The sequence below is a fragment of the Emys orbicularis genome, chromosome 25, assembly GCF_028017835.1.
Source record: "Emys orbicularis isolate rEmyOrb1 chromosome 25, rEmyOrb1.hap1, whole genome shotgun sequence".
Taxonomy (NCBI): Eukaryota; Metazoa; Chordata; order Testudines; family Emydidae; genus Emys; species Emys orbicularis.
The window spans coordinates 8,165,577-8,179,839 of record NC_088707.1 but is presented as its reverse complement, the minus strand read 5'-3'; the positions used below and the strand labels follow the sequence as shown (position 1 = coordinate 8,179,839).

Genomic DNA, 14,263 nt, shown 5'->3' with positions numbered 1-14,263 from the left:
CAGCTAGAATTTTACGGGCCAGTCTCTTGAAATACGCAGGCTGGGAATGAGAGTTTTATCACAATGGACTGCTGGCAGTTCTCATTTCCAATGGAGTACAGCTCTGGCAGGTCACTAGACATCAGCATTGAAAAGTACAACAGCCCAGGTCAGAATAAAGCGTCTGTTAGATAAAGCTTAGAAACTAAGAAAATTAGTATTTTCCACTCCTTCCAAGGCTTGTGATAGCCAATGCATGGTAGCCAGGCATTACAAGCAGAAGAATAAAAATGCCACCAATTACAAATATTAGTATGTCTCTAGATTAGGTTCTCTGTAAAAAATGTGGCAACATAATACACTCAGGAGTCACACCATCCACCCGACCCGTGCACTACGCCACATCAGCATATTAGGCTTTATTTCACATGTATTTATTTTATTTTACATATAACCATGTGCTGTCATTCTGACAGATACCAAATTGTATTGCCAGGTATGCGTACAAAGGAGCAAACACACCAATGAATTGCAGCTACTTCTGGGATGGAGGGCACCACCTAGGAGGATAAGGGGAATATTTTGGCCAAGTACTTTGGTGCAAACCCTTGACCTTCAGGAACATGCACTATGGGATTGCTAATGTTCAGGCTGAACAACAGGGGCACCATTTAGGGGGGCAGGGGAGGGCTCCAGCCCCCGCCCCAAGTTTCGTAGGGGAGGTCTACTCACCCTAGCCCCAGACAGAGCTCTTAACTGCAACAGCTTGAGTGTGATATGTGATGAGTTCGGAAGCTGGGAGCAGCACAGCCTTTGGGGCAGGGTGTTTGTTTATAAACAGAGGCAGGGTGATTAAGATAACAAAAGGCTTGTCATTAAAGTAAATTAAGGATTGTTAGATGATCCTGAAAGTACTGCCCCGCACTTCAGTTAAAAGATAGGAAACAAAGGGTAGGAATAAAAGGTGAGAGGTAAATAGTGGTGTCCTCAAGGGTCTGTACTGCGACCAGTGCTGGTCAACATATTCAGAAATGATCTGGAAAAAGGGATACACAGTGAGGTGGTAAAATTTACAGATGATACAAAATTACTCAAGATAGTTACGTCCCAAGCAGACTGCTAAGAGCTACAAAGGGACCTCACAAAACTGGGTGACTGGGCAACAAAATGGCAGAAGAAATTCAATGTTGATAAATGCAAAGTAATACATTTGGCAAAATAGAATCCCAACTATACATACAAAATGATGGGGTCTAAATTAGCTGGACCTGTCAATAAAGAGATCTTGGAGTCATTGTGGAGAGTTCTCTGAAGACATCTGCTCAATGTGCAGTGGCAATTAGAAAAGCTAACAGAGTATTGGGAATCATTAGGAAAGGGATTGAAAAGAAGAGAAAAATATCTATTGCCTCTATATAAATCCAAGGTATGCCAACATATTGAATAGTTTGTGCAGATGTGGTCACCCCATCTCAAAAAAGATATATTGGATTTGGAAAAGATACAAAGAAGGGCAACCGAAATGATTAGGGGTATAGAACACCCTCTGTATAAGGAGAGATTAAAAAGACTGGGACTTTTCAGCCTGGAAAAGAGATGACTCAGGGGGGATGGTGTGGAAAAATTGAACACGGAAATGTTATTTATTCCTTCATATAACACAAGAACTCGAGGTCACCAAATGAAATTAATAGACAGCAGATTTAAAACAAAAAGAAGTATTTATTCAGTGTCAACCTGTGGAACTCTTTGCCAGGGAATGTTGTGAAGGCCATAACTATACTAGGTACGTTCATGGAGGATAGGTCCAGCAATGGCTATTAGCCAGGGTGGGCAGGGATCCAACACCATGTTCTGCATGAAGCTGGGAGTGGGCAACAGGGCAACTTGATGATTGCCTGTTCTGTTCATTCCCTCTGAAGCACCTGGCATTGGCCACTGTTGGAAGACAGGATACTGGGCTAGATGGACCTTTGGTCTGAACCCAGTATGGCCATTCTGATGTTCTTATATAGAACCCAGGTGTATCTGCTCCCTGCTGTAACCCACTAGACCCTGCTCTCCTCCCAGAGCTGGGATAGAACCCAGGAGTCCTGACGGGGTCTCTCTCTCCACAAAACTAGTAATAAAGTAAGAATATACATGAAAATTTTAAACCTAACCAGTGTCCCTTACGTGACTTGCCACAAGATGTCAGAACGTGTTGTTATTAGAGCTGAGTGGGCCTAATATTTATTTAATTTTCTCTCTTTTATAAAGGAATTAGGTACAGGGCTCCTGTCAGCTAATTGCTAAGTTATCTGCCAAATACTAGAGTTTTCAAGTGCCTACGTAGCCCCAGAAATCACGGTTAAAGTTGCTTCCCCCCCCCCCCCAAATTCTGAAATGGCGCCCCTGCTGAACAAGCAGCCTTCTGCAGTCAAGGTCTAGTAAAAAAAATAAATAATAATCATCTCTATAAACTGCAGGGAACTTATGTAACAAATAATCCTTTGCACAGCACCTCCCATCCAAAGACCTCAAAGATCTATGCCCACCTTTTAAAGTATATTATCCCATTTTACAGATAGGAAACTAAGTGATTTGCTAAAGTCACTGGCAGAGTCAGGATTAAAAGCCAGGTCTCATGGGTCAGTCCCATGCTCTAGTAACTCGACCAAGCAGCCTCCCATAAATAGAATTTCAAGTTGAAAGATCTCTGCAGGCTTCCCCACCACCACTGATGCTGCAATCTTTAATTGTCTGTAGGATATTAAAGACTGTGGGCCAGATTTTTAAAGGTCTTTTGGCACCAAACTCCCATTGGGAGTAGCGGAGACACATCTTGCAACCAAAAGTTCTAATATGAACACTCCCGAAATAACCCAGGTTTTGTTAGCCTGAGAGGTGATTTGGACCGAATGCCTAGACACCCAGCTGATGTGTGACAGCTTGGAACACCGCTTGGTTTCTTGTCCGATTCTTGACATTTCTGTGTAAATATCTATTGGAAACGGAGAACATTCATTGGCTTGATGTAAATCTAACTCTTCCTGGCAGGCTACAGGGTCGTTTACCAGGGAAAGGCAACTAGGACGCTCAGACATTTTTCCTAATGATTTTTTTGGAGTCTGCGTGTCTACGTTAGAATCTCTGTTGCCTTGTGAGCGGTTTAATAATGGCTTCTGAAGGCTGGCTAGTGCCCATTAACATTAATGGGGAGTTACAGACACGAGTCGGTTCAGTAAATTACCCTCTCAGGATGGGCTACACTCAGCAGTCATCAATAGGCACGCTGGTTTGGGAGTGCAATCCTTGAAGGAGGAAATGGAAATGGAATTGATCCTCCAGGGGTGTCTGTGTGCGCAATTCTCCTTCGTGATTATCAAACTAACAAAGAGCATTTATCTGGCAGCACAGAGACACAAGACAGCCATGCCTCTTCAGGAACCCCCTTCAGAAAATGGTCTGGCGCATCTCCAAACAATGCTTAGAAACAGCACCAGCCATTATGGTTTAAAAGCAGTACGACAAAGAGCTCCCACCTTCCATAGTCGGGGTGCTCTTAGCATCAGAGGTCTCGGAAGTGGGCTCATCTGATCCATCGTCAACTGGTATCTGCAGGGGATAGCCTGGAAAACATACATTGAGCACTCAGAACAGGTCCTTGGCTACGTCTAGCGGGCTGTTCCATTAACCTCGCCCATCCCCATTTCCTTATCTGAAAAGCTGGATGGCTGTAGCTGGCAATTACAGTAAGATGTTCACAAAGTGTTCAAGTAACAGTTAGAGATTCAGTGAGAGCACTGAAAAAAAAGCCAAAAGCAAAACCTGCTGAGCAACCAATCCAATGCAGAGCACATCTAGAAACAGCAAAGCACAATCAATCAATCAATCAATCAATAAAACCTTTCCTTGGAGACCACAGATGTCGGATGACATCAATCTGAGCGAGTCACTGTAGTTCACATTGATGTTTCTAGTGCACCATAGGCGCTCTCTCAGAGCAGATTGCTGAATTGATAGCTTATTTTCTTCTGTTATTCATGTTTTTAAATCAATGCAAAGAGGGAAAGCACTTACAAGGAATTCTTCAGTGCTCCATATGGATTATGATGTTGGGCCTGGGTTACAAGCAAAAAGGGGACAGGGACACTCTTTGCAAGGAGTTCCAGCAAATAAAATAACGAGAACTGGAGAAATTGATTTACGAAGAATGATTCAAGCTAACACAAGCAAAGTCTCTTGGACTCTGGTGCATGAGAATTGAAACTATGGCATTGACAGAAGGTTGCTGATTTGACTGGATAAGGGGGCCAACCTTGAGGGGCCTGGAAGGGAGAACAGTCCTTGGAATATGCCACAGGCTCTGTCCATAACATAGGGACCCCATTTGCCTGATGCAAACTGTACCTGAGGCAGATACAAGACAGAACTATGTTGCTCCACATTAATGGAGTATTGAGTACTATCAGTCCCCATGACTGCACAGGTTTGTGAGCTGGATCGCTAAATACGTGGGGAAAGACTTCGTGAAAATTTAGGCCTAAAATACGGGGTGAGAGGAGCTCTTTTGGAGAAAACTTCCCCACTTCTCCACATTCCCGGCTTTTCCCTCAGTTGTCCTGGCTCGCTACCCAAGAGAAGGAAGCTGTCTGCTGGCAGCACCTTTGGAGAGCATTGTTTTTATCATCAATTGAGCTGACTCGTGAATACAGAATGCACACGAATGCTACTGCATTATTACAACCGCAGTCACTAGGAAAGCGACCAATGATTCCAGGGGAAATACGAAGAATCTGTGTATTAGTGGGACGACAGGGGGCAGGGAGAAGGCGACACAGGCCAGGCAGTATGCAGGAGGTTGGGGGGGGGGGGGGGAGGGAAAGAGATGAGCCCAGGCAGTAGGGGAGAAGCAGGAGGGTCGGGGTGGTCAAAGCGAAGGAACGGAGACAGCAAATTAGGCTGTGACAAAAGAAGAAAAACCCATTGGCCTGTTATTGGGTTTGCCTAGAGGGCAGGGGAAATCCCGTCTGGATCTGATTTTTGGTGAGTCAGACATCCCCTGTATCTGACACGTACTGTAGTCCATCCTTCCCTCGGTGAATGTTCATAAAAAGACACGGGGAGGCACAAGTGGCTAGAGCAGAGTGGCGGAAGCCTGGCGGTCGAGGGCTGTTCCCAGGTTGAGATGGGAGAGTAGGGATTAGTGGTTAGAGCAGGGGGGCTGGCATTCATGATTGATGATTCTCCTCCTGCCATGACTCACCGTGTGACCTCCGAGGTCTGTGCCTGCATTTATCCTCCCTGTACCTCAGTCTCCCCACATATGAGAGATAATACTCATTTCACAGTAGGGGGTGAGGATTCATCACCTCATGTCTGTAAAGCCCTCCGAGATACACTGATAAATGACGCCATTCACGTGCATGCTACTAACATCAGAAATGTGTGCCCATTTCCAACACATGAACAGAGGCCCCTGGGAACAGCACCCTACAACATCCAGACCTGCCATTAGCACTTGCTTAGGTGACGTCCCAGAGCCCTGGACCCCAACGCAAGCCAAGTGGTCTATTTGTAAAATACGTCTCTCAGCTTTGCAATGTTTTTCTCTTAGCATCACCTCCCCAGAGAGATGAAGCAGAGCATTCAGGGAAACACCACCCACTACGCAATGGGGAAATTGCTCTTCCAGTCTTCACAAGACAACAGCAAGAGTTACTAGTTTAAACGGCTCTGATAAAAGCACTATCTGATCCTTTGCACACACAGGGGGCTTATACCCTTTAGCCCACTGAAAGCCATTGTAAAAGGGTTCTCTCGCCAAATCAAAAGGACAGAAAGACGTAAGTTCCACTCTCTAAATGAGGTGCCAGCTTCAGGCTAGAGACTGGAGGGGCAGGTGAGTAGGTGGGTGCAGTTTTGTCAATGAGATGCATTAAAATATCCAAAACGTCTACCAGGTCCCTGGAAAGGGGACCCCAGGCGCGCGCGCGCACACACACACACATGCGCACACACACACACACTCACTCGGTGTGACCAGGCCTTCCCTTCCCATCCTAACCTCCACCTCCTCACATGTTTACATGCAAGCAGAAGCCCCCTCCCTCATCCCCTCGGGTAAGCAGAGTAGTTTCTTTGGAGAGTGGAGGGAATAGAGGCAGAAACAGAACAAGCCTAAAACCTTCCTCCCCTTCTGTATGGGCAAAAGTGGGACCCCGGCATCTCAGGCACCCTCTTTACTAGGCCCCACTGACCATTCAATTATAAGGACAACTATCACCACCAAGCTGCGGTTGGGTGTGGGATCTCTTGAAGGTAAAGGCGGGGCCCACTTGATAGGCCACGGGTTGAGGACATCATCTAGGAAGAAAAGCTGGTGAAGTCATTTCACACCTGCAGAATGGGTCAGAGTTCACTTTCAGGGGCAAGGAGATTCTTGTTTTAACTTAAACCAGCTCGTCCACCTCTGTCTGCAACAGACCCACCTAAACGGTCAGAGTGCGCCCTCGGCATTCCTACCAGCTCACTTAGAATGATCAACGCTCCATTCCTCATTCTCCCCCACCATCCCAAATGCCTCTGTCCCAATATCTAAGTTATTATCCAGAGATTCCTGAACCTTTCCAGCAACCAATGGATGAAAAGATGGCTGCATAATGCATAAACTGGGGTAGATACAAGTTTGAGAGATTTGCCCTAGCGACTTTTTAATTTTCTGAATCCTGTAAAGGGGGAAAGGGTTTATAACCATGTTTAGAGGGGGTAAAAGGAAGCCAGTGTCACAACAGGAGGTAGCTCATCTACACATCCATGGACATGAGTCTTTTAAGTATGAACAAAGAGAACTAGTACACGAAGGAGGATCTGAGCTGCTACATGAAGGGATGGAAAATCTCAGTCCTGGGCCTCAGTCTAAGAAGCCATTAATCTACATTTAAAAAACAAAATCAATCACCCCGGTCCCTTCTATACCGGACTTGGGAAAAGACTGTTTCACCTCCTTTTAATTCCCAAGCAGCCTTTACCGTTTTTCTATGAGCAGCAAGATTCTACAGCCTTTTACAGATTTCACAGGCTCTATGGACTCAAGTGTTTTTTCTTCTATTGAAACTTACCTCTGAATGGGAAAGCGAGCACAAGGCAGATGGGGATGATTACGATCATCAAGTCTGGCCTCCAGCATAACAGGGGATAGGCTCTCACCCAGTGATTCCCTCACCAAGCCCAAACCCCAAACTTCGGTTTGAGCTATAAAGTATCTGAATGTATCTTATGTTTATCTCCCAGAAGCTCATTTACTGCATGATGATGTCTCGGCACCCAAGTAATTCACAAAAAGTTCCCCTTTTCCTAGACTTTGGACTAACCTTTCATTGAACCACATACATTCCCAGGCGTCAACTCTATGGGCAACCTCACCCCAGTCTCCTTGTACGGAGATCTCCCAGCTGTGTCATCCTTTCTCCTGGAGAGAAAATAACCTGCCTGTGGGGAAAGGTCCTCCCCTTCTCCCATGACTACCCCCATCTGGTAAGGCTCACCTGATGGGATCTGCTTAGCTTGGCTCATCGAATGGTCTTCCATCATATTGAAATCCTGACGTTGCTCAGCCATCCTGTTGCAAAAGTTATCTAAAGGGGAAAAAATTTAACACTATTACACAAAACCTCATGCAATGCACCTTCCCCTGCACTCAAATTATTGCTCTGTGGTGCATTTTCAGCTCATCAGTTTAATTCAAGGAACACAATCTTTTCTTTTTGGGGGGGAGGAGGGGAGGAAATCAGATGGCCATTAATAACTAGCTGCCTTTTAAGCTACTGCAACAAGCTATTTAACTCATTCACTTTTTCAAGGGAGACTTGAAAAAGCTCACTATCATGATCATAGACAGGTTACAGCTCAAGGTATGTGCTGAAGAAAGTGGTCCCCCTGACTGACTGATATAAGTTACGGCTGGATAAAGGTTTGACTACTAGACTCTCCTTCCAATGAAGAATGATTCCCTATCAAGCTCCTCTAAACCTACTATCAGAAGCAAATTTTTGTCCACAGCCTTTAAATTTACCAGAAGAGCAAGAAAAAAAGCAAAATGCATTAAGATGGTGTCTAGGATTCTGAAATGGCCGACATCAACTGGGGAATGCTCTTTTTAAAAAAACCCACAGTTGTATCAAGTTATAGGCATAGAGATCAAAGCAATTGCAATCCCAATAGAGAGCAATAACTGCATTTGTGAAAAGAAGCGGATTTTTGTGACCAATGTGAAGAGCTAATCATTCTTGCACAGGTCGGAGGAGACAAAATACCAAGGCTGTGTCACCAATTTCCTGCAGCAGACTGAGGACACAGGCAACTTCATATCCAATGCACCACTGAAGTTACACAAGCAATTGAATAACTTCCAAGGGAAAGGACCCATCATGGCTCATTGTCTGGTCTATCAATTTTCACAAGTCTATGTCTGGGACTCTGTGGCGTAATACAGACTAATTCCGCAGCAAACTGCTTGATAGATTGCAAGTCTGTGGCAGAGCCAGTGGCAGAACTGAGCTCAAATGACTTAACCACAAGATCATTCTGGCTCTTCTTACAGTCTCCTGCCTCTGACGTTACACACCTTCTAATTTCTACAGTGAATGAGACAAGAGGACTACAGACCATAGCCTCATTCAATACACAACCCGGATTCATTCACTGAGCACAGTTCATCCTGTATGCTGAAGGAGGCAGGGATTCTGTGGAAAAAACAGTATGCATGTGTATATATATAAATTAAAGATTATCATAAAGCATACACAGAAGAGGGCCATGTCAAAGTTTTACAGGCACGCTTGATTCTGGCATTTCCTAACTTTTGACTGCTTGAATTTGCAACCTTAATGTTATTTCCTAGGTTTTGGTTTTTAAAGAAAGGAAAACAAATTCTACTATGTGTAACTGAGGAAACAGTGACCTTTGCAGACAGTTGGGAGACTCATTTCATAAATGCTTGCAAAGCACACTGAGATCCTTAGATCCAGAGCATTATAGAAACCAGAGTTGTTTTTTTTCATTTGATTTTCAGACATGTTGCATAGTTAATAAAAAGCTTCCTCGACCCGCCTATATTTTTGTTGTTTGACGAAATTTGAAGAATTCTGTCCTATGGCAAAAATTAAAAAATAAAATAATCCCCCTACAAGTCCTGAACGTTTCTCAGAGCTGGATGACCTGAATTGGTGCTGAAGTGTCTGCCAACAACAAAGGGAAGGGGGTGCTTTACCTGGCTTACTACCAAGTTATTTCTGCCCCGGTGATCTGAACAGTGCATTTGCCAATTAAGCTAATTTGTGTCCCTAAATGACCCAGAAAAGGGCAGACTCAGTAGAGCAAATCCAGGTGTGAAAGAATTAAAACGATTTTAACACACGAGAGAGCAGAAAAGCATTTTCCACCCAGACACAACACTGTTGCAAGGACCACTGTCTTCATGAATGTGTGCTGCACAGGATAAATGGCCTGCCATTCTGTGAGTAATCAGCTGGAACAATGTACAAGTGATTTAAAAATAAATAAATAAATAAAAAGATTCATACAAAGCTCTTGTATGAATGAATGTAGGAGATTTACTTAGACTGGAATCTTTCTGCTCTCTATTTGCAGAGCACCTAAGTGCCATGAAGCCCCAGTCTATGGCTCCTAAATGCTCCCACAATACAAATAAATATTAATAACAAACATTCCTAGTTGTGTAGCTGTTTTACAACTAGGAATGGTCTAGTGGTCTATGCATAGGATTGGGAAGCAGGAATTCCCAAGTATTTGTTGTGGGCCTTCCTGCAAGAAGAAGGGAAATGTTCAGGTAAGTCAAAGTAAAATCATCTTTTTCTTCTCAAGAAAAGTTCACAGATTCCTTATAGTCCCAGAAAGCTCCCTCTCCAAAGTATTTAGGCGTAAGGAAGCAGGAGGGAAACTAAGTGTACGTCCTCAAGAAGCAGTCTGAGAGAGACTACAGCCAAGAATAAGGTGCAAAGGAAAACAAGTATCCCGTTTAATTTATGGTATATGGGTGCCGACAAAATTATCCAGTTCTGCAAAGCGGAGACCATGATTCTGCTAACAACTCTCCACTAAAAGTGATGTTGATTTCATGATAGCTGCTCTAATTACAGCCAAAGATAGTGATTAATAACCTAATCCCAGGTTTACCGCAACTGGATGGGAGGGAGCTGAAACCAGCAATGCTGCTCAGGTTACCCACAGTAAGGAAGTGAGCTTACATGGTTTTGTTGGCTGGCAATAAATTAACTGGATCTTTAGAATGGAGTGAGGGATTTCAACTCTCCAACATTTTTTTCCACTAGGAAGATGTCTATGCAATTTAATTTCTGCTTTAAACAACTACAAAATCATCTGATTGAATTGCACGGAAAACCTTCAAGAGCTTGCCCTGCAAAAACTCACCAAGTGATAAGCCACAAGAATTGGTATTTGAAGAGGACAGAAAAGTCAGAATCCGCTCACTGCACTTGATTAAAAAAGCATTAATGGAGTTTTGCCCACCTAAAACAAACAAAACAGTTCTAATTATCTGGCCATATGGCCAATCTCCTTTTGGAGCTCCGGGAATCATATTGATTATATCCTGCCCATGGTGGGCTGCATTTTGGTGCTTTTTTAGGACTGGCAAGCATGTAAGCGATAAAATACAACTACTAAGCAGCCATACAGTTCACAAAACCAAACGGGAATATGCCATAGGTGAAAATGAGGTTTGCAATTCAATACTTGAATTGGCTACTTTTTTTGTTTGTTTGTTTTAAATTGTGCCAATTTTCTGGCGCGGACAATGCCAGACAGAATCTTCTATCCAAACAGGCCCAACAAAGATGATATGGTAAGCACCTTTCCTACATGCTGTCCTGCTATTGTGCCCCCTGGAAGGAGCGCCTCTCTGGGCGGACGCGGATCTCTGCCTGACTTCCAGGCCTTGGTTTCTATGTCAACTAGAGGATCAATTAAGACCAATTGTGATGAGGAAACATGTCTACTAGCATTTGACCTAAGACCCATCAACTCATTTCACTGAACAGCCACAGGTATTATCACCTTTCCATCATCTCCTAACTGCTGACCCAGAAGTGAAAAGCTCATGAATTAGATGCCCTGTATCTAAACACTAACTGTATGTTTCTTTTTAATTCTCCCTTTTTTCTACCTAGACAACCTTTATAAAAAAAATAATCAGTGACATTTCCCCCAGACTGTCTTCTCCTCTCCCACAAACGCTGAGTGAGGTCTTCACGGCATCCAGGCAAGAGTTTCTCTTAAGGTTTGTCTACATGGGAACACTCAACAAAATTAATCCAAATTAACTAATGGTGTGAATTCAAAGGGGATCAATTAAACTGCATTAAACCCCATGTGCACACACTCATTCAAAATTAAAGTGGCCTCAATTCAGCCTTCCAAAGGGAATTAAGTTAAACTGAATTAAGGTCATTTTAATTCTGAGTGAGCACGTCCTCACAGGGACACACAAAGCTAATCTGCTTTGAATTCACACCTTTTGGTCTGGTCTACACTTTAAATTTATGCCGGCTCAGCTATGCTGGCAGAAGGCTGCTTCTGTTGACGGAGTTAAATTTGTTCGGGGAGTTTGTGTTCCCACACCGGCAGAAAAATTCCTTCTGTCGGCGTACGGCGTGTCTACGCCAACATAGGCTCTGTAGCGTAGACATAGCCTTAGTCTGTTTGGATTAATTTTCCTGAGTGTCCCTGAATAAACAAGCCCTTGGGAATGCCAGATTAGGGTGCCTACAAGACGGTAAGGCTTCATGGCTGGGGTCAGACAGACAGGAGTGAGGGCTAGTATGATTTTTCTGTGGAAAGCACTGCTGTGAGCAAAGATCCTCCACTCATAATACAACATTTAATATCAAAGATGCAATGGCAAAACAGCAATCGCAAGCTAGGAATCCGTACCAGCAGAGAAAGTCTATAGAAGTCGTCCATGGGTGGCCTACAGAGCACTTGCTGGTGGTCTGCAGAGAGATGACTGGTCACATGGTGCTGGCTCCTCCACCTGGCTTCCAGCGGCGTCTACAGGTGTCCAGGCTCCTCATTACTTAAAAGACACTGGGTGTCTATCAAAGACGCTAGAAAGAAGGAGGAGCGGCCGGCCTAGCTGCCCGCTAGGTAAGGAGGAAAGAGATGTTATGCAGCCCCAAATGGGAGGGGAAGTGTTCATAAGCAACCCCCTCAAATGACAGGGTTCACACCATGGAACAGCTTGAGAACCTCTGAGTTCGGGGGTTGGAAAGACTGTTACATCAGAATTTAAAGACAAATTGATTTTCCTTTGGTGTCCATTTTAGGGAGAAGAGATGAGATACTGCCTTCTCGGGGGTGGAGAAAGAAGAGTTACTTCTATTATTAGGTGTTTTATCTTAAAGCTCCAGCTGCTGGAATCATGTGATTACTTGTGAATCTTAGGGTTTTATTTAAAAAAAAATAATAATAAAGCGCCTCTAGACCTAACGGATGCAGAGAAAAACTTAATTTGAACTCCATGGCTCCAACACCAGAAGGCAAGAAAAAGAGCCCCAAATCATTTTTAAAACCTCATGATTTTAGGGGGTCTGGCTCATGATTTTTTAAATTCTGGGGGAGTGGCAATACTGAGATAGTAGAACTGGCCTCCCACCTAGTGAGAAGGAAGGAGCGTCTCCCACACAGTCAGAACACTGGGCCTGGTCGTGAAGACTGGAGGAGAAGTGTGACCCTCCCTCTGTTTCCAACATCCAGACGGTAGGGAGTGCAAGGACAGCCTATTCCCATCGTCCATAGGCCAAGAAAAAGTAGGGGGCAGGGGAGGAAGTGCTCCAGAGCAAGAGCAAATGTGGCTGTTATGTTTAGTGGGGTTAGCCCTGGTCCCACTGGACAGGTGTGTTGGTCACAAAAGCCAGCCTTCCCTGCAGAGAACTGTTCAGTGGAAACAAAGCACAGGGAAACCTGCACTTCCACAAGGCCCTAGGATACTGCACCTATTCTGTGCATAACAGTAGAAATCAGTCCCCATGGCTTTCCATCTGGAACTTCATCAGAGAAAAATAAATCCACGTGGCCACCACACGGAACAGAGAAACACGGCAATTCGGTGAACAAATAGGGAAGAGCACCCTACTACGGGATGATCTTTAAGTACTGTAGTTCTCCCAGCAAAATTTAAAATATGAAAGTCATAGACTGGTACACGAGGAAGGAAAGCAATAACCTGCAGTATAGATATATTTTACGCATCTCTGCTGGATTATTTCACCCACCTCTCCCACTATTTCGTTTGTTCTACTTCATTAACTATAAGCACTGACGACTCTGGCGCGCGCACACTCGCTCAGACTTCTGATGCCTGCAAATTTCTGCAACGTAACCATGACCTTCCATTCCTTCAGTTCAAAACAAGAAGCAAACTCACCAAACTCATCTGTGTTCAAGATGCATCTCATTCTAACCGGGAAATTCCCGCGTCATTCTCAAATTAGGTAACCGTCTCAATGACTAAATGGAATTTACTGAAAAAAAATTACTTGACTCTACTGAATAAATGGCCCATTTCAGGACCGATTCCTTAAGCAAACGTGGTGCTGAAGTCACTCACGTATCACAAGCCATGCAGATTATGACAGAGAATAGCATAAAAGTAAGGCCTCCCAATACTGTCTCCGTCTCGGCTAATTGAAGAGAGTCAAGTTTCTTTAAAAGTAAGTGAAAGCAGCCCTACCTTGACCCAAAGGCTTCCACAATGAATAATAAGGGTAGTGATGTCTCTGAGTATTTAAACTTTGGCAGCACCCCCTATGCAACCGATAGGCACGCTCTTCAGGGTCTTATCAGTTTCCAACAGATCCACCCCTGCCAAGGAGGCTCTTTATCTAAACAAACAGCCGATCCCACCCTTGACAGCACTTCAGGGTTCTTCAAAACTTTGTGTACTTCACAATTAGGATCTGCCTCTCAGGGGAAGAGGCAGCTGGTGGGTTCTAGCTAATATGGAAAACAGTGCGGTGCTGTGGTGCCAAGGTTTTATTGCTCTGAGTTAGGGATGGCTGGGCGTTACTCACAACGGCTGAAGCATTATTTGGAGTGATTTGCACAAGTGCCAATAAACTCTCTACTGGAACCCACCCCACCATGTATTCCGTATATGCCACTTTTACAAACAGTTATTTTTGAAATGTGAGGGAGGGATTTTTGTTCGGTTGTTGCTGTTTTATAAACACATATGATTATTTTCAGTATCTCTCCGCTGATA

The 14,263-nt window shown here is 44.1% G+C and overlaps 1 protein-coding gene across 10 annotated transcripts in view; it reads right to left on the bottom strand.

Annotated features, from left to right (window-relative positions):
• The window catches only part of LOC135894441 (microtubule-associated protein tau-like), an 85,308-nt gene that overhangs the window by 35,367 nt on the left and 35,678 nt on the right, over positions 1-14,263 (bottom strand). For 3 of the 10 annotated variants that reach the window (XM_065422524.1, XM_065422533.1, XM_065422532.1), the window contains exons 1-3: positions 13,346-13,425; positions 7,509-7,598; positions 3,504-3,590 (exon numbers count right to left, since the gene is read on the bottom strand). In XM_065422524.1, the coding sequence (XP_065278596.1) occupies positions 3,504-3,590; positions 7,509-7,598; positions 13,346-13,385 (217 nt within the window). In that variant the 5' untranslated portion in view covers positions 13,386-13,425. The other 7 variants (XM_065422527.1, XM_065422531.1, XM_065422526.1 and 4 more) reach the window with 6 other exon arrangements.